General features: G+C 38.0%; 2 protein-coding genes across 4 annotated transcripts in view; one reads left to right on the forward strand and one right to left on the reverse strand.

Annotated features, from left to right (window-relative positions):
- Positions 1-10435, forward strand: part of EIF2AK2 (eukaryotic translation initiation factor 2 alpha kinase 2) — a 33499-nt gene extending 23064 nt beyond the window's left edge. For all 3 annotated transcript variants that reach the window (XM_041757238.1, XM_041757237.1, XM_041757239.1), the window contains exons 13-16: positions 2375-2503; positions 8603-8704; positions 9665-9718; positions 9795-10435. In XM_041757238.1, coding sequence (XP_041613172.1) covers positions 2375-2503; positions 8603-8704; positions 9665-9718; positions 9795-9917 — 408 coding nt within the window. In that variant the 3' untranslated portion in view covers positions 9918-10435. The remainder of the gene's footprint in view (positions 1-2374; positions 2504-8602; positions 8705-9664; positions 9719-9794) is intronic.
- Positions 10436-16825: 6390 nt separating this feature from the next.
- On the reverse strand, positions 16826-27686 carry GPATCH11 (G-patch domain containing 11). Its single transcript, XM_041755041.1, has 9 exons — positions 27538-27686; positions 22645-22716; positions 21891-22117; positions 21035-21076; positions 20090-20210; positions 19867-19957; positions 18925-19035; positions 17893-17974; positions 16826-17210 (listed from the first exon to the last, which is right to left on the reverse strand). The coding sequence occupies exons 2-9, from the start codon at positions 22701-22703 to the stop codon at positions 17155-17157; spliced, it is 789 nt and encodes a 262-aa protein (XP_041610975.1). The 5' UTR covers positions 22704-22716; positions 27538-27686; the 3' UTR covers positions 16826-17154.
- Between the last annotated feature and the right edge of the window lie 48 nt (positions 27687-27734).

Below are 27734 nucleotides of genomic sequence, written 5' to 3' on the forward strand. Positions count from 1 at the left end.
TTAACCGACTAAGCCACCCAGGCGCCCCTGATTCCATCTTTCTTTAACAATATCTTCAAGGTGCATTTTAAAGTTGGAGTGTTATAAAAACTGTGTTCAAAAGAATATTTAGAATGGCTATACCTTTACTTTGGAATGATCATATGTTTAGTTAAAAAAATTAAGCACAATTACTTATAAAGTAATCTGCAAATAAATGCAGAAGTTTGGGTATTAACTCCCAGGCCCCCCTCTGGATGAATTCAGGACACTGACTGGTGCTGATTGGTGGTTCCTTTCCCTACTGCCTCTTGTGCCAGCTCTCTTGTGTCCCACACTGCCTGTGCCCTGTGTCATGGGGTGTTCTCCTCCTGTGTCTGTGTGCAGACAGTGTTTTGTCCATGTCTGCAGTAGCTCAAAGGCAAGATTTTAATACTCCTGAGCCTTCTTGACTCTCTTTAACTTCTTTAACTTCACTGCTATGTTTGCTGCTTTCTCACATCTGAGAGAAGATGCCAGCAAGGTGTGCACCTTTTTCTGTAAAGTGTCAGAAAATACCAGCAGTGGTTTTGGCAGACAACGGTCTTCACCCAAGGAAGTCCCTGTTGTATAAAGTCTACCAGCATTTACCGCTTTCTGTCAGAATCTTAAGAATTAGACCATCAAAGCATTACATCATACATCTGAAACTTATATAATATGTTAATTATACCTCAGTAATAAAAAAAAAGATTTTACAGCAAAATGGAAAAAAACTAGATGAAGACACTGGTGAAGGACATAGAGGTTTCTAGAGGAAAAGCTTCTGGGGGTTCTTCCCCTCTGTAGGCCCGGGCTCTTTGGTCATCTTTGGCCTGAGGATTCAGCCCTTATACCTATAAAGTTTGCAATTTCCCCCTCTTATCATAGCATAACTGATTAGAGAAAATGTGACCTTATTTTTTTATTTTTCTTTTTAATGAACTGTAAACAAGTGATCTGATATTTTTATTAGTCTCATCCAGCTTATATATTTAGAAGCATCGTATATATAATCTCCTGTTTCTCAGAGTCAAGTTATGGACATATGCGGGAAGAGCAGTTGCACTTACAACCCAACCTATTCCTACATTGTCACTTGAATACTACACTGGTATGCTTTCTTTCTATACCTACCCCACGGGCATCTGTAGCTTTCCATCTATATTATTGGCAGTAAATTCCAATCTAATTGTTAGTACTCTAATCTAGCTACTAATTTCTGCATAGCCTTTCCAGGTCAGCTTTTTGGAAGCTCCTCTTTCAGCCTTCTTGGTTTTATGGTCTCTTCCCTGTCAGTTCCTTTGCTAGGCCCTCTCATGAGTATCACTTACCTTCCGGAGTCTTCATGTTTTCGTAGGGCTCAACATTGGATTGATTCAAAGTTGCCTTTTCAAAAGTGACAAATATAAATTTTTAAAGATTTTATTTTTAAGCAATTTCTACACCCAATGTGGGGCTCAAACGTACAACTCTGAGATCAAGAGATGCATGTTTCACCATCTGAGCCAGCCAGCTGCGCCAAGAACGGCAAAATATTAATCTCTTTATCAACAACCTTCCTGTTTTCATGGGCATGAGAATGTTGGTCAATACCTTCTACAAAGTTCCAGAATAGGATGAACACACCCCATTCTGTCCCCACCTCCCCCCCACACTCTTTTCAGCCTGCTTAGAGAGTTATGTATGTGGACGGAAGTAACTTCATTGCTAGTTATGAGCTTCCAGTTCCTGTGGCCTGCCTTCAAGGACAGAGGGAGTATGTTTGTTAAGAAGTGCCAGCCAGTGGGCTGGAGAAATTGACATCAAGGAAATCCCCAGGAGAAATTCTGCACCCAGTATCTTAACAGCACTGTTGAGAAGAGACTCATTCTGAGAATCTCAAACTTAGAGATCTGAAGGGCTTCTACTTCAAACCCCCACAGATCCTGGACTCATATTTGCAACATTTCTACCAAGTCAGTATCCAGCCCCACCTTGAATACTCCCTGAGATGGAGCTCTCAAATTCCCATTCTTTGGACCACATTATTAGTATATTAGGATGTATTAGAGCAAGCCTTTTGGTTGTTTCCACCTCTTGCCCTGGATCCATCCCCTGGTACTGTGCAGAGTGAATCCACCATCCACTAAACATCTCTTCGGACATTTGAAGGCAGCTATGCCTGAAGCCTTCTCTGCTGACAGAGAAGTCTCTTACTTCCTCAGCTGGCACTTTAAAGACCTGTGATATTAAGTATCCTGTTTTGGGTTACCTGTGTAAGGGTAAATGCCTTATAGGAAATATAAAAATAGCCCTTGTTAAATATGATTTGGATATGTATAACAGTCTGTTGAAAGTGATACCTATAAATTAAATAATGTTTTTTTTTCTGTAGCCAGGAAACATATTTTTAGTAGATACAAAACACATAAAGATTGGAGATTTTGGACTTGTGACATCCTTGAAAGATTTTGCAAATCGGACAAGTAATAAAGGAACTCTTCGGTACATGAGCCCAGAGCAGGTGAGGTCCCTTCCCTTTCTGTGCATTTTTCACTTCTTTTGTATTTTTAATTATAGAGATAATAGACACCTCATAAAATTAAAACAGCACAGAAACATATAGAATAAAACTGTAAAATTCCATTAAACCTTCCTTTCTACTCCTACTCTTCTCAGTCTTTTGTTTATCCTTTTAGACAATTTTCTGTGAGTTATAAACATATATAGACATAAACATATATGCCTAGAGAGACTTTTTGCATTTAAAAAATACAAAGACATCTTTTTACAAGTTACTGTGATGTTATTTTGTGACTTAATTTTTTTTCGCTCAACAATGTATCATAATCCTTCTGTATCAGCACAGGTGGATCTGATACATCCATTGTAGCTACTGTAGCTACTATATGATGAGCTATACCATTATTTATGTAACTATTTTCTTATCGATGGGTATTTATTTAGGCTGTACCAAGTTCTTACATGGTTTCCACCTTATCTTTGACTCTGATGGCAAATATTTCCATGATCATCTATGATAGGTTCTTTCAAGTGAAATTATTGAATAGAATGACAAGTGCATTTCAAATTTGGCAAATATTGTGAGATTGTCATTAAAAAAAAGATTTTATTATGCCCTCCTCCCAAAGTGTTGGAGAATGTTGCTTTCTCCTTCACACTCCCAATCAGAGTAGGGTGCTATCAGACTGCACTTTGGGCCACTGTGATGAATGAGGAGTCTTGCTGGTTCAGTTTGCATTTTTCAGATTTTTGGTAAGGGAGGCCATCTTTACATGTATTTACTTACAGTTTTTTTTTTTGCAGATAATCTGCTTGTGTCCTTTCCTCATTTTTCTTAATTGGGTTATCTGTTCCTAATTTATTTGTAAGGAATATTTATATAATTTGGCTGCTGATTCTATATTTGTTAACCATATTGCAGATTTATTCTCTTTGACTGTTACTTGGCATTTCTTTGTTTATGATGTAGCATGGAAGCTTTTAAGTTGTCACATTTCTCAGTATTTTCTTTATGGCTGCTGGGTTTCTCCTTTTTACTTTGGAGGCCATTTCTCCCACAAGATTACAAAATTATTTTGTGTTTTTGCTATAGTTTTTGTATACACGTGAGGAAGGGATATACCTCAATCTTCCTCGTGTGGATATGCAGTTGCCTGTTGCCATATCAGATAGTTTGTGATTTAAGCTTTATTTGTGTGTAGGAATTTAAGGAAAATTCATACAAACAAAAAGTAGAACAGAAGTTACCAGGGCCTGAGGGGGGAAGAGTAGTAAATTGTTTAATGATGCAGTTTCTGTTTGAGATGATGAAAAAATTTTGGAAATAGATCCTGTAATGGTTGACTGACATTGGAAAGGTACTTAATGCCACTGAATTGCACTCACAGAAATGGTTAAAATGATACATTTTGTGTATATGTTATCACAGTAAAAATGCTATTTTTAATCAAAGCAGTATGGAACTGACACAAAAATATACATGTATATCATGGAACAAATTAGAAAACCCAGATATGAACCCACAATTATATAGCCAATTAATCTTTGATAAAGCAAGAAAGAATATTCAATGGGAAAAAGATAATCTCTTCAACAAATGGTGTTGGGAAAGTTGGACAGCCACATGCAAAAAATGAAACTGGACGACTTTCTTACACCATACATAAAATAAATTCAAAATAGCTTAAAGATTTAAATATGATATTTGAAGCATAAAAATCCTAAAAGAGAAGATAGGCAGTAATCTCTTTGACATTGATTATAGCAACTTCTTTCTAGATGTATCTTCTTAGGTAAGGGAAACAAAAGCAAAAATAAACTATTGGAACCACTTAAAATAAAAAAAAAACTTCTGCATAGGGAAGGAAACAATAAAACTAAAAGGCAGCATAGGACTGGGAGAAGATATTTGCAAATGACAAAATGACATATCTGATAAAGAGTTAGTATCCAAAATATATAAAGCATTTAAAACACTCAACACTCAAAAGAACAAATAATCCAATCTAGAAAATGAGCAGAAGACATGAATAGATACTTTTCCAAAGGAGACATACAGATGACCAACAGAGACATGAAAAGATGCTCAGCATCACTCATCGTCAGGGAAATGTAAATCAAAACTACAATGAGATACCACCTCACACCTGTCAGAATAGCTAAAATCAACAACACAAGAAACAAGTATTGGTGAGGATGTGGAGAAAGGGGGAAGGAACCCTCTTGCATTGTTGGTGGGAATGCAAAGTCTGTAAAACAGTATGGTAGTTTCTCAAAAAGTTAAAAATAGAACTATCCTACAGTCCAGCAATCACACTGCTAGGTATTTACCCAAAGAATACAAAATTACTAGTTCAAATAATACATGCATCCCAATATTTGTAGTAGTATTGTGTTACAAATTATGGTAACAGCCCAAATGTCCATCGACTGATGGGTGGATAAAGATGTGGGATACACACACATGCACGCACACACACACACACACAGGAGTATTACTGAGCAATAAAAAAGAATGAAATCATGCCCTTTATGACGACATGAATGGAGCTAGAAAGAATTACACTAAGTAGAAAAAGACAAAGACAAATATCTTATGATTTCACTCATATGTGGAATTTAAGAAACAAAACAAATGAGCAAAGGAGAAAAAAGAGAGAGTCAAACCAAGAAACAGACTCCTAACTATAGAGAACAAACTGATGGTTATCAGAGGGGAGCTTGGTGGGGAGCTGGGTGAAATAGGTAATAGGAATTAAGGAGTGCACTTGTGATGAGCACCTGGTGTTGTATGGAAGTGTTGAATCACTATACTGTATACCTGAAATATTACACTGTATGTTAATCCACTGGAATTTAAATAAAAACTTAAAAGAAATGCTATTTTATAATAAATGAAATCCCTACACACTCATGAACCTGTTTTTTGGATGCTATTCAGTCCAAATAACTGTTATTTTTTTCTTATCTTTTTCTCTTTAGTATCATACTGTTTCAGTTATTATAGCATTATAATATCAGTTTCTGTGTTCAGACAGCAGAACCTCCCACATTATTCTTCATTTTTAAAATGTTCTTAGTGTTAGGGTGCCTGAGTGGCTCAGTTGGTTAAGCATCTGCCTTTGGCTCAGGTAATGATCTCAGGGTTCTGGGATGGAGTCCTGAATTGGGCCCCCTGCTCAGTGGGGAGTCTGCTGCTCCCTCTCCCTCTGCCCCCAACTTGTGCTTGCTCTGTCTCTCCAGTGCTCTCTCATTCTTTCTCAAATAAGTAAATAAAATCTTTAAAAAAAAATGTTCTTCAGTCTTCACTTTTATTATTCCATTTGGAAAAAACTGTAGAATCAGCTTGTCATGTTCCGTAACTAGTGTTGAGATTTTGAGAGTAACTGCATTAAATTTAAGAGTTCAGTAAGAAGAATTGACATTTTTACATATTTGAGACTTCTGCTGCAGGAAATTGGCAGGTTTCTGCCACTTATTCAAGTCCTCTATCAAGTCAGCTTTTGCCAGGCAATACTGTGGTAACCAGTGACTCCCAATCTCCTAGTGGCATACACAACACCAAAGATTTCGGCTGCAATCTGGCTGTGGTTTTGTTCCACTTGTCTCCTTCATTCCAGAGCCCAGCTGAAGGAAGGGTCGTTGCTGTGCTCACAGCAGTGCAGGGAAAGCAGTGCAGGAACTCATTATGACTTGTGCGGGCTCTGCCAGGGAGTGCATACGTCACTAAACACCACGGCCCAATCCAAGGCGAGGAGATGATGAGTGTCCTGCTCTCACTGGGAGGCCAGAGCACAGTTGGGAACACTGATAAACTTACCTTAAGGAACTTTTATATTCTTCAATGAAGTTTTAAAATATTTTTGTCTTCATGAATACCGCTTATATTTTTATTTTTTAAAAAGATTTTTATTTACTTTTTTGAAAGGAAGAGTGAGAGAGAGAGAGAGAGAGAGAGGATAGGTGGGGGGAGGAGCAGAGGGAAGAAGACTCCCTACTAAGCAGGGGCCCCAAGACTGCTTATATTTTTAAAGCATTTCCATGAATATGTACAGTGTTTTGCTGTTAAAATGGGACTCCTTGTATCTAATTGGTTATTAATAAGGCTCTTGATTTTAAAAGATACTTATTTTTAATTATGGTAAAATACACATAACATAAAATTTACCATCTTTAAGGAGTACCTGGGTGGCTCAATCAGTTAAGCATCTGCCTTTGGCTTGTGCTCTCTCTGTTTCTCTCTCTCTCTCTTAAATAAATAAATAAATAAATAAACAAACAAACAAACAAACAAACAAACAAATAAATAAATAAAATGTCTAGAAAAATTTACCATCTTAACCATTTTTAAGTGTACAGTTGAGTGGCATCAAGTACATCCACATTGTTGTGCTACCGTTTCTGCACTCATCGAATAGGTCCGCATTCCCCCCTTCCCCAGACCTGGCAACCACCATCCTACTTTCTGTCTTTATGAATTTGAATACTCTAGATACCTTGTAAACTGCTTATACATACAGTGTTTGTCCTTTTGTGACTAGTTTCTTTCATTCACCATAATATCCTCAGGGTTCACCCATGCTATAGTATATATCAGAATTTCCTTCTGTTTTAAGGCTTAGCAATATGCCATTGTATGGGTATACCACATTTTGTTTATCTGTTGATCCATTATTGGATACTTGGGTTGCTCCCACCTTTCGGCTAATGTGAACATTGCTGTTATGAACATGGATGAATTGATTGTGAATGTTTGTCTTATATATAGATTCATTACTCATAGTTTATATTTTTAGGTTGGTATATTGTCTATTTTTCATCTTTTTGATGTTTGAGAGTCTAGAATGGAGAGTAAATCCACCTCTTCCCTGTGGATAGCATGTGGCATAAAGACATAATTTAATGTCATAATTAAATTAAAGACATATGCTATTAAATTATATTAAAGATATTATGCTAAAGATCTAATTTAATTTTGTGGAATGTGAAAGTAGAAGACAATAGGTGGCTAATGGCTCCCCTTTAACTCCCACTTTATTACATATCTCCTGTACCCTGTATTGTTGCCCTAAAAATATTTTTTGAAAAATCATTCATCATTGTGCTTTTCATTGTTCTTGGTGGTTTTTAAATTGAAAAACATTTTATTGAGGAATGATTTATACACCATAAAATGTATGTATCTTAAATGTACATTTTTGACAAAGGCATATACCTATGAAATCCATAAGCTTATGAACATATAGAACATTGTCCTCACCTGTGAAAATTACCTCAGGCCCTTTCCAGTTCAGCCCTCCTTCCCAAGAGGTAACCAGTGCTCTGAGTTCTATCACTACAGAATAGTTTTCCCTGTCTTGAGCTTCATATGATGTACTTGATGTACTTTTCTGTATTTGACTATCTCATTCATAGTAATGTCTGTTGGAGAACCTCGAGTCATTGCCTATACTAGCAGATTATTCCCTTTTTAAAAGATTTTATTTATTCATTCATTCATGAGAGACACACAGAGAGAGGCAGAGACATAGGCAGAGGGAGAAGGAGGCTCCCTGCAGGGGGAGCCTGATGCAGACTCAATCCCAGAACCCCAGGGTTCACACCCTGAGCGGAAGGCAGATGTTCAACACTGAGCCACCCAGGCACCCAGCAGATTATTCCTTTTCATTACTATGATTCCGTTGCCTGAAAAGACCACAATGTGTGTATCCATTCTCCTGCCGATGGACATTCAGACTGCTTCCAGCCAGAATATTGGGAATACATCTTCTATGAACATTTGCATGAAAGTCATTTAGTGGGAACTATTTTAACTATTTTTACCTGCTGCATCTTATTTAATACCACAAACTCTGAGGCTGAAACTTTTGTTATCCCTATTTTATGGTTGGGATCATTCCACCCTTAATGGTTAATTTACATGGGTGATGTGGCTTTGTAGTGACGGATCTGAACCAGGGCAGTCAGACTCCACATATGTTGCTAACAAACATGCATTGTTATACTATATAAGATATTTTGGTCAAATAACAATTTTGGTTTCAGAAGACATGGATGTTTATATTGGATGAGTAACTTAAACATATTTTGGTCTCTTTAGATTTCTTCACAAGAATATGGAAAAGAAGTGGATATCTTTGCTTTGGGGCTAATTCTTGCAGAACTTCTTTACATATGTCCCACTGTTTCAGAAACACTGAAGGTAAATAATCTCACAAAAAAAGAATGAAGCAACAAAAATTATTCGCGGCCATCTCCAAAGTGCTGTTATAGTAACTGCCCTCATGCAAAGACAGGCTTGAATATATTCATGTTGACTGAAAAGGAAATATGAATTTTATCTTTCTGTATTTGGTTAACCAAAGCTTTTTGTTTAAGACCAAAAACTTTGGTCTTCCTTCGAAAGTATATACACCTCATATATTTCTTATTTGAGTCAGTAAAATTTTATTGATTGCCTGCTTTGCATAAGACACTGTGCTAAATGCTACAGGGTTTTAAAAATGAATAAAACTTGTTCTCTAAGAGTTTATATTCTAGAAGGGAAAATGAGAGAATGCTGTGTATGTTTGGGGAGAAGACATGAAGTTTTGTGGAAATGCCTAGGATAGAGATCTTGCTAACTATTGGGATTTCCATTTCATAGAAGTATTTAAGCTAGGCTTTGAAGGATTGGTGGGCTTCTACTCATCCAAAATAGAAAGAAGGCAATTCCAGCCTTCAAAAAGCAGTGTGCAGAGTGTGGGAATAGCAGGCAGTGACATTTTTATTGGAATATATAAATAACAAGAAAGTGATGGTTAGTGGCACTGGAAAGATATGTTAGGGGTAGATTAAGGCAAGATGAGGGAGTTTCTTAGGGAGGTATTGGAAAGTTAAAGGCATCAGGCAACTGGGTATCTTGGTTTCAAGCTCAATAAAGAGAATTTGCCTAGAGCCAACAGGCTTCTCTGTACAATGAGGTAATGAAAATACCTATCACATAGGATTCCAAAGAGGATGATAGATAGTGCATATGATGCTCTTAACACTTGTACACGTTAAGGATGGGGTGAGATGGGGAAGGGGAGTCTTGCTTGCTTCTTAGCTAAGAAGCAAGTTTGGTTTCCCTTCCAAGTGAATAATTTCCTAATGATAATATATATATGTGTTTTATTTTCAGATTTTTAAAGAGCTAAGGGCTGGCAAGTTCTCAGATGTGTTTGATGCCAGAGAAGTAAGTACTTGAAAATAATCAGAATTTTATTTATTTCAATGTTCTGTTTCTTACTTTTGACTCATTATCATTACAGAAACAACTTCTGGAGAAATTACTATCACTTGAGCCCATGAAACGACCTAATGCATATGAAATACTGGAGACTTTGAAGGACTGGAATAATGTTGCAGAAAAAAAGAAGTCAAGGACATGTTAGAGCCCTTCTAAAAAAGTATTCTGCTTTGGATATTCAATTTTTTCTGTAATGGTCTAAAATCTTCTCGGGTATTTACCTCCTATTTTCATTTTTCCCTTAATTTTTCACTACATTTTAAGAAGGCTCAATTTTTTTTTTTTTTTTACTTCAGAGACATTCATACATTTGCCTTTTTCCTGGCTCATCTCCTTATTATAAACATAGGGGGAGAAATCTCTCAAATTTTTTATATCAATTAGTAGATCAACTAATAATTGTTTATTTAATGTTCACTGTTTCTAAGCCAAAAAATATAACATCCTTCCCTGTCTTAAATAGCTGACAAGCTAGCTAGAGAAATAGGGGACCCATAAAAAGTGATATACAATCATTTTGGAAAACAGTTTGGTCTGATCTGATTAAGTTGAAGGCGTATATACCCTCAAAGCCATCAATTCCATTCCTACATTAATACCTACAAGAATGTTCATAGAAGCTCTGTTTATAATGGCCAAAAGAATAAAAAACAATCTACATCACAAGAAGAATGGATAAATAAATTGTATTTGTCACACATTTGTCACACATTGTAATACTACATAGCAGTGAAAATGGATGAATTACAAGCTAAATGCAGTAACATGATACATCTCATAGGAACATAATGTTAGCAAACAAAGCTGGTTACAGAAAATGTGGACAGAATGGTTCTCTTTACATAAAGTTCCAGAGAATGCTAAATGACATAATTTTGTTTAGAAACCCAAAAATGTGGTAAAAAAACAATACAGGGAAAGAAAGGAATAAGAAATATTAAATCCCATAGTGGTTCTCTGAGGAGGGATGGAAGTGGTGCAACTAGCGAGGTGAAGTGCAAAGGTTCACTGTTTTTTTCTTAAACTGGCTGTTGAGTTTACTACAGTTTACTGCATAGTCATTCTTTTATCTTAAATACATTTTGTATCTGTTAGAACAAACACTTTAGAGAGATAACTGTGCTGGGAGACAGTAGGGAAACAGAGAATAGTGGGTTTGTGGGAGATCACTTTCTACTGAGGTATCATAGTGCAGGGCTTAGACATGGCATTCCAGTGAGACCTAGGTGAGGGATTTAGATGAGTAGAGAGGAGCTGTATGGGCAGTATTCTGGGCAAGAGGCGTGACTTAAATTTTGGAAAAGAAACACCTGAGAAACATTGGATATACTGGTTTGTTTCTCTGAGTTGTTGGAGGGACTAGCAGAAGATACTTTGGGTGCCATCTTGGATTGATGGTTGATTCAAACTTTATACCAATCAACTACCATTCTAAAATTGCCTTATACTTTTACAATTCTTAAAATATATGTATCTGAGATGAAATGTTTAGAAGTCTAAATACCACCTTTTCCAACACTCCATTATCCAGGACACTCACTAGAAACATAATCTCACAACAGTGTTGACCATAACTTGAGGCTCCTGGCATATTCAGTTTTGGTTATGGAATAACGAATGATTCCAGTATTATTCATACTTATTTTTATGATTTTTTTATGTTAAAACATACATTAAATCAGAATAGGGGTTGCCTGGGTGGCTCAGTCGGTTAAGCATCAAACTCTTCATTTCAGCTCAGGTCATGATCTCACGGTGGTTGGATCGAGCCCCATGTGTGGCTCTGCACTCAGTGGGTCATCTGCTTCTCTCCCTCTCTTAAATTTTTTTTTAAATTTATTTTATTTATTTGAGAGAGCATGAGCAGGGGCAGGAGCAGAGGGAGACTCCCTACTGAGCAGGGAGCCCAATGTGGGGCTCAGTCCTAGGACCCTGAGATCATGACCTGAGCTGAAGGCAGATGCTTAACTGACTTAGCCACCCAAGTGCCCCAATAAATAAACTCTTAAAAAAAAAGAGACTAGAATTGTGAAACTCTATGTACCCATCACCTAGTTTCAACAACCATCAGTAATATTCTACCTTTCTTATATGTCTCCCCCTTCCTTTTTAGAATTTTTTTTTTTACTAGTATATACTAAAGCGAATCTCAGGCATTAAATTATTTCATTGTAAATCCTTAAGAATGTATCCCTGACATAAGATCATTTGAATTTTAATAAAACCATGATACATTGTCATTCAGCAAAATTAATAAGATTTCCTTGTCACATAATAATTTTATCTATTCAGTTTTCTTTACAAAAATATATTTCACTGCTTGTATAAATCAGGATCCAACATTGCTGTAGCTGATGTCTCTTTTACTCTGTAACATTTACCCGTTTTAAACTTTACCTCTTGCCACTTATTTGAGGAAGCAACTGGATCACATATCTTATAGAATTTCCTTCACTCAGGATTTGACTGATAGCATCCCCATCATGTCTAGTTAGAGCTAGAAGCTTGATTTGATTCTGGTTCAAAAATTTTCCCTCCAAGAATACTGCATAGGTGATACTATATACTTTTTTTTGCATCACTTCAGGAGGAATATGTTTGGTTGTTCCATTTTTGGTGATCTTAAGATGGATCAGTGGGCTCCTCTCCATCTTCCACCTAACAGTTTTAGCAACCATTGATGATTGTTTGGATCTATTATTTCATTAGAGGTTGCAAAATAGGGATTTTTTGGATTTTATCAAACCTCTTTGTCATCTGTGATTCTTCTATATTTACTCTAAAGCTGAATGGGACAGATGGGATAAATACTTATTTTTAGAATGAGTTGGTGCCCTGGCAACTTCCAAAGGTGACAAATGAGGTTTTTGGTTTTTGAGCGGGAGTGTGACCCAACCAGTTCATTGAAACAGTGTGTTTAAAATGGGTTAGAGCAGGAAGAGACTGTATATGAAAGATAGAAAAAATAGTGGAGTCAGAACCAAGAGGAGTTGGTAACTAATTGTGGGAATTAAGGAGAAGGTATGCAGCAGACATTACCTCCAGGTTTGTTTGAAAGAGAATGACTGGATGCCATTACAGGAAATAACAGGCCTCCATCACATTAATCCCCCAAAAGTCACACATCCTTGAGAGGTATTTTGTGTCACAGTTTTGTCTATTATACAATTTTTCGTTAGAATTTAAACCAATAGTGAGGCCACCTCATGTCTGTCCACATGGTGAGATGGAGCATGCATGGGAGGCAAAATGTTAGCTTTCGTTTGGAGATGCCGTGTTTGTGTTGCTGCCAGAATATTCAAGTGAAGATGTAGAGCCGACTGTAGGAAACACGATACGGACATGATAGAAAGGATGGAATTATACACAAAATGATGTGTATGTTATCTGGAAGTAACCCCTGAAGCTCAATTTAGAATCCACGGGGTTGCCAACAGAGATTATATAGAGGAGAGCAGGATAAGGAACAAAGTACGGCAGACAGTCCATTTAGATACTTATTCTTTGTATCTAAATGTCCACCCAGACGTTAATGTCTGTGATTCTGTATCTAGGACTATGGCCTATCCCAATCCTACATTTCCTCAGATGAATTGACTATGGTTGACAGATACATGGTGGCCTCACTGTTGGTTTAAACTCTGACTAAAAACTGTATAACTGGTAAAACTGTGAGGCAAATCTCTCTCAAATATGTGTGGCTCTTCAGGGGTTGATTTGAGACCTGTGTCCATTTTCTATGACTGCTGTAACAAATTACCACAAACCTGAAGGCTTAAAACAACATACATTTATTCTCTTACGGTATTGAAGGTCAGAAATCTGAAATGAGTTACACTAGGCTAAAGTTGAAGTGTTGGCAGGGCCATGCTCCTCTGGGGGTTCCCACTCCATGACCCATGATCACTGTTACTTGAATAAGCCCTCACCATGTAGGCTGGCTGTGTGACTTGAATAAGGTTTTGCACTTAATGGCTCCCTGCTATGGTTTCTACCTAAAATTCATTTTTTTAAATAAAATTTTACTGATATATAATTCACAAAGCATACAATTTCACCCATTTAAACTATACAGTTCAGTGGTGTCAAGTATGTTCAGAGTTGTGCAGCCATCACAAAAGGAAAACCCATACCCATTAGCACTCTCATCTTACCCACAAAGCTCAGCAACCACTAATTTACCTTCCATCTCTACAGATTCAGCCACTCTGGACATTTCATTTAAATAGAATCATAGGATATGTGGTCTTTTTCACTTAGCATAATGTTTTCAAGGTTCACCCATGTCATGGCATGGATTGGTACTTCATTCCTTTTTATTGCCAACTCATTATCAATTATATGGATGTATCACATTTTATTTATTCATCAGTCGATGGACATTTGGGTTGTTTCCACTTTCCTGCTATTATGAACAATGCTACTATGAATATTCCTGTACAAGTTTTATGTGAACATATGTTTTCATTTCTCTTGGATAAATGCCTGGGAGTGGAAGGAAGTGCTGGGTCATACTGTAACCCTCATAACTTTGTGTATCAAGGTTTTCAGGACCAAATTCAGAGTGATGTCATAGTGTTCTGTCAACCCCACTCAGAATTAAATTTCTCCCTGCTACTGCTGTTGTTCAGCACCTCAGTGTTATGCTCACCGATCTGCCTTGAACTCAGTAATCCTATGTGGCTCTTTTTGTGAATTACGGAAAAGCAGGGAAAGGCTCTTTCATTTTTATATGCCCAAGGCATAAAGCAGGAACTCTGCAAGTGCTTTTGAATTGGTGGGAAATAAAAGTATTAAGAATTTCATATGCTTGATCCTACAGACTGTGTCTAATACTAAACAATGATCACTTTCAAATTTCGACAATTAAATGACAAATAACACTTAAAAAATAAAGGTGTTTAAGGCAAACCAATTTTATGCATTAAAGTCTGTTTATTTTGGCTTATAGAAGCTCTGGTGTTTTGGATTTATATTAAGAAAATGAAACACTTAAGAAATTATAGATAGGACTGAAAATAAACAGGACAATATAAACAAAAGTAAATGACAACATGATGAGTTAAAGTTTCAAATTTCACATAAATTTCACTGAAGCAAATTCAAATTCAATAAAGAAAATTTAAAAATTCTTTTTAATGTTTTGCTTCCCTTGGTTTTCATTGTCATTATGATATCAACAGAGTTTTATTAATAAAAATAAATTTTTACTCATATTGAAAGCCTGTGTTTTTCATTGTTGATGGATAAGACTGGAGGGATGTTTCCCGCTGTCCAAGGTAGGCCTAGTTCTAGCCCTTGACCTGGAAACACAGACTATAACTCTGGTGGAGTCCCAGATCCCATCAAGGTTATCTGCACATTCTCAGCCTAACTACGCAAGAACACCTTAAAAATATTCTTGGCCACTAGGCAGGTGGGAAGTTGTTCCAATAGTTGGTAACTGGAGAAAAAGCTGATGCCTAACTCTGTTCCATCTAGAACAATCCACGTGGCTTTGGGAATGGCTACATGAATGTCAGCATACTGGCTGAAATGACAATAACACATCTGACTGTAATTCCAAGGAAAGATGAACTCCTTTGTTTTAGCTATTAATTCAATTTTATTTTTTAAGTGAAAAAGTAAATATTACATACTATTATCCAACTGTATAAACTCTAGTATTATATATATAAATATGTATGTTTATATTCACAAAAATAGTAATTCATTTTTTAGATGAAGAACAGAGGCTTGGAAGTTAACTAGGTGATTCACAAGCTCTGCTGAGTCTCAGAATCAAGGATAGTAATGTTCAGGCCACACCGACCAATTACATCTGAATCTCTTGGGGTAGGATGTTCGTATTATCCTTTTTTAAAGTTCCCCAAGCTAAACATGATAACAAATGAATTAGGTCATATTAGGGCAGAGGCCAACACAAGTTGTACTACTGATTATCTTAACTCAAATATAACTTAGCTTTTGCTGTGTTCTTGGGTGTGAGGTTTCTAATAAAAGGAAGGAAGTTGATCCTTTGCTCAATGGTACTGAAAGGTGAGCTATAAAATTGTACCCCAAGAATGTAACAGTGCTCTATTTCTAACCTGTAGAACTAGTCTTCATCCACAGGTCCTTATCAGGCTCATTCTTCGAACTTCAAAAGAAATACAGATATCCAGAAATTATTCTAGACCAGCTGAATCAAAATCATTAGGGGAGGCACCTGAGCTTGTAAACTTTAAAAAAAGTTCATGACTTTTGATGCCAAATTTTGGCTGAAGATCTTTAGAGGTGTGTCACATGGTATGTGCTTAGCTATATTCGGTTAAATTATAGGGAAGCAGATTTTTAGAAAAATGACTTTAAAAAATCACAGTTATCCAGCAATGGAACAATCTATTTTAAGGCAGTGAGCTCTCAATGGCTAGAAAAATAAAGGCAGAGGTTGTATTACCACCTGCTGGGAATGTTATCCAAAGGCCCTCAAATTTAGTAAGTAGTTGGATCACCTGATATCTAACGTTACTCCCAATTCTTAAGTTTCTTTAGCCAAAACCTGCAATCGATCACCTACGATGGATGTTCACATTGTCGTGAAAACTCATGATTTTTCCAGAAGTATCATAATGATTTTGTTTCTAAAACTGGCTAGAATGAAGTAATGTCAATGAAGTAGTGTTAATGGAACATTGCCTCTTATACTGGTCTTACCAAGGGGAATACCTTTCCCTCCTCATGCTCGCATGGACAGAAGGGACTTTTTCTTCCTCCCTGGGAGACAGAAGTGTGGGAACAAGCGCTGTGAATCCTCATTCATTTCCTCTCAAAAGACTCTCATCTGATGAGTGGTTTTGGGAGCAGGAACTCAGCACGTGTGGCCCAGCCCCCAGTGGGTTCTCTCACCTTGAAAGCTAAATGGTCTCAGAATGCCAAGGTGGGCTCTATCTCTGGCAAGGCAGAGGTTTGCAGTTGTATGCAGGCAGAGAGATATTTTAGGGAGCCTGATAGGAAAACAAGACAACCTGGCTCTCTACTTTGGCTTCCCTGATAATAAAGCTGACATTTTGATCTCTCTCTGACTCCCATGTTTTATTTCTTAATTTGTTCCAAAGAAAAGAGGGGAATAAGAGAGTTACCTATTGGTGTCCTTAAGCCCCATAAGCATCACAATCAAGTCATAAATTGTAATTGCCCTTGAGTTCTGAGATAGCATTCCATTATTTTCTTGAAACTGATGAACAACCATAAAGTACAAAGTATTTCCAAAGTTACAGAAAGAACACAACATAGAAAAGACCATCTTTCTTTACTGACATAATTTGGGAATTCTAACTCCTCAACTATCTGTTTTTAGCAAACAATAACATTTTCTAAGATTGTACTTATTGACAGTAATCTTAGTCGTGATCTGCGGCAGTTGGTCCTGGGCAATTTGAAGAGAGGTCTTCTTTATCTGTGATTTATGTGAGGAAAATAAAAGATTAATGGGATTTATCCAGTAAACGATTCCAGAAAATTATATTAACATATTTTGTAGCTGTGTTTGCTACTTGGCTAAATCAGGAAAAGATACAACAATAACCAACAAGTCTTTACTGTCAAGTATAAAGTCCCTAAATTCCAGTTAACAGAGCCAACTTCGGCGAATGTATTAGAAGGGAAAGTACTCGGCTCTATAACACATCTGGCAAATTGTAAACCTATTTCTTTCCTTACAATAAAAAATAAAATGGGAGTGGATTTCAACATTCTGAATTTTATAGTTCAGGGACAATATTCTAACTACATAAAAGCTAGTTCTATAAATTTTAAATATCTTTCGAGTATTATAGCTGCAGAAAGAATCTTTAAACATGAAGCATGAAAACAAATCATTCCTAAGTAACTCAAATTCTTCATTTTGAAATAGAAGACTGAAAAATTCCCTTCTGCACATTTAGTTTCTGAAAAATTAAAAGCACCTTTAATAAGGCCTCAATTATTAAGACATTGATCCCACATTGCCATTTGGATGGAATAAGAAATTTCCATCATCTATGGGAAATGTGACTTTCACACACACAAACACACAGAAAGTAAAAAATATCAAAGAACATTTGTATTCAGTATCTAAAAAGTATGAAGCATTCTCTTACCTTCATAGGCTGTTCCACACCAAATACAATACAGATGTTCTTCTCTTAAATAACCAGTCAGTATTTGTAATTTTTCTAGTATCTGGATAGAGAACATAGGCACATTAATAGTTCGAACTGAATAGAATCTTGGTTTTATGGTATCTTGGATCCTGCCAAATCAGCCCAAGGCCATAAATCTTCTGCTATTCTCTTAACCAGGTACCAAGGGCAGAGCACGTATATTAGAACACATCCCAGTTTATCAGCCACCCTGATATTTTCACAAGTTTGCCAGACACAAAGAGACACTTGGTAACATTTAGAAAATAGGTTTGGGTTGGCTCTGTTTTAATCAGAATCCTTAAAAAAAAAAAAAAAAAAAATCCTTTAAAGACCCCTTCTATTTTCAAAGAATCTTCCTCTCCCATGGGCCAAGAGTGAACACTGCCTCCCTCTGTCCTTAAAATTCCCATCAATGGTCTCTCAGTTAAGTGGAACATTGGTTTTGCAAATTGTATAAGTTTCTTGCAAATGCTTATATACAGATAACCATAGAAATGTCCTTCCTTCATTGAATAATCTCCACTTCCTTTGAACTGTGGTTTTGTTTTGTTTTGCTTTGTTTATGAGTAGAGGAGAGAGATACTCCTACAGAATCACTTACAGAAATTTAATAGGCAACAAGGTAGAAATTAAAATAATTTACATTTGCAGCTCATCCATCATCCAAACTGAAGCTGAGATGAGAGTATAAACTGAAGCTAAGGGAAGAAAGTATATAGTTTGGTTTGGGGTTAATAAAATAACCTTATAATGTAGTGGTTCTCAACAGGGGCTGATTTTCCCTCTCAGGGACATTTAGTAATGTCTGGAGACATTTATGGTTGTCACAGGGGGAGGTGGAACTGGCATCCAAAGGGTGGAAGCCAGGGATAGGGATGCTGCTACAAGGCAAAGAACAGCATCTCCCCACAAACAACTACCCAGCTCAAAGTGTTAATGGTGCCAAGGCTGAGACAGCCTGCTCAAGGAACTGGTGCCAAAACATACACTTAAGTCTTCACTTTTATAGTCATCTTCATCTTGCTCTTTCTCCTCCTCTTCGTCAGTCTCCTCTTCGAGCCCCAACCAGTACCATGCTTCCCTAGGAACCTGAATGTTCTGAAAATGCAGAATTACTTCCAATTAAACACAAGTATGTTCATGTCAACATGAATTCATTTTCTCTCAATTAAATATTTTCTGAGTGGTTGCTCCAAGAGTAAAACACTATGCTCTATAAACCATGGGGATGAAGATCCAGTTCAAAGAATGTCCCCAAGTTGTCACCGGTCTAATAGGGAAAAGATGCTACATGTATACATAGCCTAATGGGTATGAGATAATACATATATGCTAGAAATCCTAAGGGTCATGACACAGACACAAAGTGCTATTAAAATATAGAAAAGTGAGAAATGGCTTCCAGTCGTCTATTTACATATGAGGAAAATTTTAAAACATTTTTGAGACTTTAAATGAAGTAATTTCATTTTGATGGAAATACCAAAATAAAAAAATAAAAGCAAAAATGGAATTTTAAAAATCACTCACATCTGAAATAGACAGTAGTCTACCATGATTTTACTGATTAGAAACACAAGAGGTACTGAAAATAGGCTATTCTTATTAATTAAGTATTCTGGCGAACAGAATTTCTACATGCACCAGCTCCAAGTCATCAATACTTGAATAAGCAGGGGATAATTAAATACAAAAATGTTATTTGACACTCATTGGGTAATTCAGACTACTCCAGTTCTTGCAGCAGACAAGTCATTGTCATATCAATAATTAAGGATCAGTGGCGTGTGTTAGATGAAAGCTTTACTGGGTAGCAGGCGAGATACACTGAGCTTGGCGTTCTTTTCTTTCTTTTTTTTTCTAATTACAGGGCAAATCACACTGGATGCCAAAAAAGTATTCCAAACTGAATAGAGGTGAAAGGCTTGCCTTCTGTGTATCCAACTGCCGGCAGGCTCGCTGGCTTCTTCTCAGGTCCCCTTCCAGCTTCACTTCATCTTGCTTATGTTTAAGTCGCAGTCTAGTCGAGAGAAGACAACAGTTCCACTAAGAGTCTGTACTCTTTTTACCCATTGTACGTGCCCAAGTATCAGAAAACACACCACAATAAAGACAAGGTGAATCCCCAGATAGCTCAAATACAAAGTGTTACCGAAACTGCTCTGCAGCTGTTTCTTCAGCTTGGTTTTTCATGTGAATCTTTCTCCTATAACTTTCTAGTTTTTCCTCTGCTTTCCGTTTCAGTAATGCCTCATGACCAAGGCCGCTTTTTCCTGTTCAAACAGCAAACTCTGCTGAGGAACCTGCAGGCTTCACCTCAAAACACGGCAACTGACATATTTGCAAATTACACACAATTCTAATTTGAGAACAATCATTCAAAATCATTTGACATGAATGACAGGAGAAAACATTAGAGATTTTTTTTCTAAACCCAAACACAATTTGGTTTTTACAAAGATTAGTCTGATCTGACAAGACAATCGCACTATACAAAATTTTTTAAATTGGGAAAATAGTATCAACTGTCATACTTTCATAAAAACATAATGAATAAATAATATATATATATTTTTCTCTTCATTCAAAGTATTAAGAAAAACACTGAATGGATAAATCTGTCTTGGAAACTTTTAGGACATTTCAAAGGACAAAAATTGCTTTCCACTTTAAATAGTTACAATTTTTTCCTACATTTTTGTGATTTAAATTTTATTTTACATTCACTGAAACTTTTATTTTTAGTTTAAAAGATTTAGGGATCCCCGGGTGGCGCAGCGGTTTAGCGCCTGCCTTTGGCTCAGGGCGCGATCCTGGAGACCCGGGATCGAATCCCATGTCGGGCTCCTGGTGCATGGAGCCTGCTTCTCCCTCTGCCTATGTCTCTGCCTCTCTCTCTCTGTGTGACTATCAAAAAAAAAAAAAAAAAAAAAAAAAAGAAAAGATTTAGAAGTTTAAGAAACATTTTACTGAGTGCTTCCTGTGATAAGAACTGTAATAGCGCTACCATAAAAAAAGTATTTAGTAAACAAATACATGTGCTAGATTTAAGCGTAAGTTATTATTACTGGTAAATATGCTCAAAATAATTATATACCTGTTTTGACGTTAAGGGGGATTGGCTCAACAATGCCATCTCCTAAGAAAAGAGAACAAAACACACAAACTACTTTAGAAATGCTTCCTCAAACTATAGGTGAGCATGGTATGCAATGTGACAATGTTCTATACATACCCTCCAGTTTCAATGCCACTTCAAACTGAAAACTGACTATACTCTATAATCAACTACTTTCTTTGCCTTCAGATACCTGTTCCTCATAAGGCTGACCCACAGCCTTCTACGCCATCTGAAGGTAGAGTTTCAAGAAGTGAAAATACTGATTCTCTATGTCCAAGAGGGTAGTAGTTTCTAGAGAAAGCAAAACCTTGATAGGTGAGGATCAAAGCAATTACAATAAAGAACAGAAAGACAGCTCATAGAAGCTGCTACAAATCTATGCCATCTACATCTTAATAAACTTTCCGCTTTCTAAAAGGGAAGTGAGAATTGAGCTTATCCAACCATGTGCTCCCTGAAGCAGTTGCCATGGGTACAGAGCGAGCAGTGCAGAGTCCTGCCATCCTCCTCAATGTTACTTCACTGTCCTTTGGCCGTTTGTACTTTTCAACCCTTCTCTCACCACCAGTCTTAGCTGCTGCCTTCATTGTTAGCCTTGTGCACGCCAGATATTAGGGCCTTGAAGGCTGAGCTGGGTTGATAAGTAGCTCTTGATGGCAAATGGTTGTCTAAACGTAGGAAGATGAAAGTTCTCCATATGCTTCTTAGCATATAAGAGACTAATTAACTCAGTTGTTTTAATTTTGGCATAGTTGGGTAAAGTCTCTGGGACTCATCAATAAATCACCACTTGGTGGCTAGGAACACCTGTTTATGTCCAGACAGAACTTACCACTCTTGCCAAGGGCCTGACCACTTTTATATCCCATCTTTTGCAGCAAGGCAAATCCTTTGTTTTCACAGCCTAGTGCATTCTTCAACCCAATGTCACGTCTTTCTTGTTCTTCTTCTTTTAAACTCTTCTGCCTATTTTTCAAATTAGCTTCCTGTTGCTTTTCTTCTTTCCGACGGGCTTCTCGGATCTGCCTTAGCATTGGCAATCCTGGTCTAATGTCTTGTCTAAAGAGTAAAGGGAAACGTTATATTAAATGAGTATATTAAGTTTTTTCATAACTTTGCTACTTATTAACTTGACACTACTTAAAAGTTCAGCACCACTTCTATGATCACCTTTGTTATTATTGATATTAGAACATAATCAGTGACCTCCAAGGCTGGCTGTTTTAGTAAACATAATAAAGGCTGGTGACAGATTGCAGGAAACTGAAGGAAGTAGAGTTGAAGAAATAGTAATTTTACACTAATTTTTCTAGGAGGTTGGAAATAATAAAGAACAAAGTTGAATATTAGCTAGAAGAAACAGTAAGATAAAATAAAGAAGAGTAAATTTCCTTGGAAGAGAAGAATAACAAGAATTGAGGGTAGAAGTCAAATGTTGAGCATTAATAGGGAAGTATCTTTGTATGGATATCTAGGAAGCATTTCCATAAATCAATAAAACTGACTTTCCAATTCCCATTTAAAATCAATGTTCTTACTTAGGAGTCTCCTACATATCATTATGTGAGGTGTACGCATTTACTTACTGGACATTAATGAAGGAATCAGACATATAGTCCTCTTCTTCTGCCATGTTCAACTTCATATGGCAAAGGTATCTACAAATCAAATAGGATAAAGGAACAATACTCATTATTTTAGTTTATAATGGAAGTAGGCCTTTCTCTGGAGCTCTCCCACACAACCAAGTGCCTCCCAACATCTTTCTGTGTGAAGCTCTCCAACAACTCATTCTCTTCCACCTCATATCTCCTTCATCCCCTACTATTTTCTTTTTTTTTAATTTTATTTATTTATTCATGAAAGACATGGAGAGAGAGAGAGGCAGAGTCATAGGCAGAGAGAGAAGCAGGCTCCATGCAAGAAGCCCAGTGTGGGACTTGATCCCGGGACTCCAGGGTCACTCCCTGGGCCAAAGGCAGATGCTCAATCACTGAGCCACACAGGCATCCCCATCCCCTATCATTTTCTTTTCTTTTCTTTTCTTTTTAAGACTCTATTATTTTCAAATGAATGTCAGTACAATCTGCCTAGTCTTGACCTCTTATAAGCCTCTGCCAAGCCTTCCTCTACAACACCCTTTTTTCCTATAGTTGTGACCATTGCTTTAGTTCAGGCATTTCTTTCTCACCTAAACTATTAGAATTTCTAGTTGGTTTCATTGCATTTGGCCTCTCCTCTTCCAATCTGTTTCCTACATGCTATTTGGGTTTTTTTTTTAAAGACAACTTTTTTAAAAGTTTATTTTTTTTTTTTAGTAATCTCTATATCAAACGTGGGGCTAAAATTCATGACTCTGAGATCAAGAATCACATGCTCTTCCCACTGAGCCAGCCAGGTGCCCCTCTAGAGTGTTTTTTTAAAAAAACATAAGTCAGGTCAGGGCACCTGGGTGGCTCAGTGGTTGAACATCTGTCTTTGGCTCAGGTTGTGATCCAAAGGTCCTGGGATCCCAGGATCCTGGGATTGAGTTCCGCATCGGGCTCCCCAAGGGAAGCCTGCTTCTCCCTCTGCCTATGTCTCTGCCTCTCTCTCTCTGTCTTTCATGAATAAATAAATAAAATATTAAAAAAAAAGTCATGTCATTTAACCTATTTCAAATCCTTCACTTTAATACAGGAGCAGGAGGGATCCTTCGTAATCTGATCTCTGAAGCTCCTTTAGGATTCAATATTCAAGTCACATGGGCTTCTCATTGCCCTTTGAACTTACTACAGATATTTCCTTCCTCCTAAGTCTAGGCTACCCTCCATAAAATATGCCCTGACCATTCCAGGCTTTGCTCTATAGCATTTCATACTCAAGCTGCTCATTTGGAACTTAATATAGTTAACATCTTACTTATATGAAAACATTTTTTTAAAGATTTTATTTATCTATTCATGAGACACACACAGAGAGAGGCAGAGACATAGGCTGAGGGAGAAGCAGGCTCCATACAAGGAACCCAATGTGGGACTTGATCCTGGGTCTCCAGGATCACACCCTGGGCCAAAGGCAGATGCTAAACTGCTGAGCCACCCAGGGATCCCAATGAAAACATTTTTGAGTAGAGTTTCCATCCAAGATAGTTAAAATCATGTAATTATTTTCCCTTACAGGAATAAAATAATTATCAAGAAAAGTGCATCTCAAACTTTATTATGTATTTAAATTGCCTCAGGATCTTCTTAAGAGCCAGTGTCTGATTCTGAGCTAGAGCATGAAGTTCTGTATTTCTAATAGGCTCCCAGGTGGTATCAGTGCTACTGGCACAGGAGTTAGTTACAAAGGGTAGTCATTTGTTGCAGTGCACATATGCTGTTTTTTTTTTTTTTAAAGATTTTATTTATTTATGAAAGAGAGAGAGAGAGAGAGAGAGAGAGGCAGAGCACAGGCAGAGGGAGAGAAGCAGGCTCCATGCAGGGAGCCTGATGTGGGACTCTATCCTGGGTCTCCAGGATCAGGCCCTGGGCTGAAGGCACCGCTAAACCACTGAGCCACCCAGGCTGATCACATATGCTTTTTTGCCCTCCATGGGGTTCTAGTGGAGGGTGGCAATTTCAGTACCCTATACTCCTCTGGGCACTCCCAATTATAGTACACTATGTGCCAGCAACAGAGGAGTGGATGATCAAACCAGGGCACGTAAGCATCTCTTTCCTTACATGATATTAATAGATTATGTGGGGAAAGAGATCTCCACTGGCGTTTCTGAACTGGAAGTATGTGAAGCTGGGCTCCAAATGGCCATTCCCTAACCACTTAAGAGATCCTGTTCGGTAGAATGAAGCCAGATAGAAAAAATGGACGAAGGGAATCCTAAAAGCCATGAGTCTCAAACTCTAGTTCCTAAGAAAGACCCTGATTCCTGTAGCCCTTTCTTTGATACCGTGACCTAACATTCTTCCTAGCTATATGGGCTAATAAATTTCTTCATTACTTAAACTTGTTGGAGTAGGGATTCTGTCAATTGCAACTGAGAGTATGGACAATTACACTGGATGGGAAAATTATTACTGTACATTTTGTTTTGCTTCCCCCCCCCCCCCAATTTTTAATGTGTATCTTCCTAACCAGGCTGTAAACCCCAAAGACAAGTTCCCTATATCCCTACCACTGTGGCCCAAGCTTTCACAAATTCTAAATGTTTAGCTATGATAAGAACAAGAGGGGTCTTGGGGCCCCTGGTGGCTCAGTGGTTGAATGTCTGCCTTTGGCTCAGGTCACGATCCCGCAGTCCTGGAATTGATTCCCGCATCGGGCTCCCTGCAGGGAACCTGTTTCTCCCTCTGCCTATATCTCTGCCTCTCTGTGTGTCTTTCATGAATAAATTAATAAAATCTTAAAAAAAAAAGAAGGGTCTTTACTTTGTGATTTTGTAATAATAGAATACTTTTCTCTCTAGGCTATCATGTCTTTTTTTTTTTTTAAAGATTTTTATTTATTTATTCATGATAGAGAGAGGAAGAGAGAGATCAGAGACACAGGCAGAGGGAGAAGCAGGCTCCATGCACCGGGAGCCTGACGTGGGATTCGATCCAGGGTCTCCAGGATCGCGCCCTGGGCCAAAGGCAGGCGCCAAACCGCTGCGCCACCCAGGGATCCCTAGGCTATCATGTCTTAAAACAAATGTACAGGTAATGAATTTTTATAAGGCAAACACTCTTGTAATCAAGTAGTAGGTTCCAAGATGGCCCCTAATGATCTTGACTCTTGGTTCTCCACCTGCTTGTGGAGTCCCCTTCCACAGTGACCAGGATTGACCTATAATAGGGTATTGTGGAAATGATAGAGAGTGACTTCTTGGTCATAAAAGACACTATATAGCTCTTATATCACTCTAACTCTGGATAGATTATCTATTCTAAAGAAAGTCAGCTACCATGCAGTGAGGACATTTAAGCAACTGAAGACCGGACCTCCTGTCCACAACCATTACAAACTTGGGAGCCACAAGAGTGAGACATCTTAGAAAGAGCCTCGAGAGATGCCTGGGTGGCTCAGCAGCTGAGAGTCTGCCTTTGGTTCAGAGTGTGATCCTGGGATCCAGGATCAAGTCCCACATCAGGCTCCCTGCATGGAGCCTGCTTCTCTCTGTGTGTGTCTTTCATGAATAAATAAATAAAATCTTAAAAAAAAAAAAAAGAGCGAGCCTCAAACTTTTAGATGACTTAGTCTGAGGTAGCATCTTCACTACATCTTCTTAAGAAAGTCTGAGCTAAGCTAAACTACTAACAAATTCCTGACCCATAGAAACTGAGATAATAAGGTGACTATAGTTATTTCAAGCTGCTAAATTTTGGGTTAACTTATTATACTGTAAAAGACAATATAACACATCACCATTATCACCACCCTTGTCAGCTGCCCTCTTTATTCCCTACCAGTTATATAATTTTCTTATTTTTCTTCATAGTTTTGCCATCCATGTGTGCATCCTTAAACATTATAGTTTTTTCTTTTTACTATAAGTTAAAAACATGTAAGATTATACATAGCATTTGTGGTAACTCACCCACTGTCTCTAAACTTCAAATTCTTCATTTCTAATAATAGTGTTTTTATACATAATGGTTTAGTGCCTACCCAGTATCACAAATATTTTTTTATCTTATTTAATCATTAACAACTATATAAGGTAGGAATAGTTAAGTCCAGCTTTTTAGTTGGAGAAATTAACGCTCAGTTTGGCTAAATGACTGGCTCAACATCACAAAAACTCCAGGTCTCGGTGCAAACATTATTTTTAAGGGACCCACTTAGCTCTAAAGGGTTAGGCAGATCTCAATGGGAGCTCCAAGTTGTTGTTTTTAACTCCCCCTTTGTGGGTACAATACACTTTAGTATCACTCAGTCGCATCGAGCATAAGGATAAACCCAGTAAAGCGACAATCCGGGAAGAGATGACAGTGGCTTGGACCACCGTAACAGCAGCGGAACTGGTGAGAAGCGGTGGGATTCTGGGTGTATTTTAAAGGTAGAGTTAACGAGACTGGCTGATAGACCGGAGGCGGTGGGTCAAAGAGCGATGTCAAGGATTTACTCCAAGGCTTTTGGTCTGAATACCTGGAAGGATGGAGTTACCAGCGTTTGACAGTGGTGAGGCTGTAGTAGGTTTGGCTGGGGTGAGGTTTGGTTTTGTTTTGGCAGAGAGCTGGCAGGGAAGGGGCCACAAGAATGCGGCTTCAGACCTACAGAGAATCCCATCACGCATCCCAGGGGAGAGAAGGGCTACGTAGGGGGACGTGGGGTAGAAAGCGAACAAAAAAGCCTCAGTCCCCAACCACCCCAGGGGCGGCTGATTCCTCCCCGCTGCTAGCAGCCCGCAGACGCGACGACTCACGAGGGGAATGTAGGTGATGGTGCGCCGGGGGAGCCACAACAAGCGCACAGCCCACCACCCTTCACCATTCTCTCCGGCATCCCCATCCCCTTACCTGGTAGCTCTACTAGCCCCGGACCAGCTGCCGAGAGCGCGCGGTGCGCATGCGCCCACCTACCAGCGCAGGACTTCTGAGCCTCGAGTCTCACCTGAGTTTCCCAAGCAAGCTATCGGAAACCTGCGGCAGGTGCGGCTGGGAGGATGTAGTTAGTGCGCTTGCGCAAGAAAGAGGGCCCGCCTTCCGCGCACGCG

This window comes from Vulpes lagopus, chromosome 5, assembly GCF_018345385.1.
Source record: "Vulpes lagopus strain Blue_001 chromosome 5, ASM1834538v1, whole genome shotgun sequence".
In the NCBI taxonomy this organism is placed as follows: Eukaryota; Metazoa; Chordata; class Mammalia; order Carnivora; family Canidae; genus Vulpes; species Vulpes lagopus.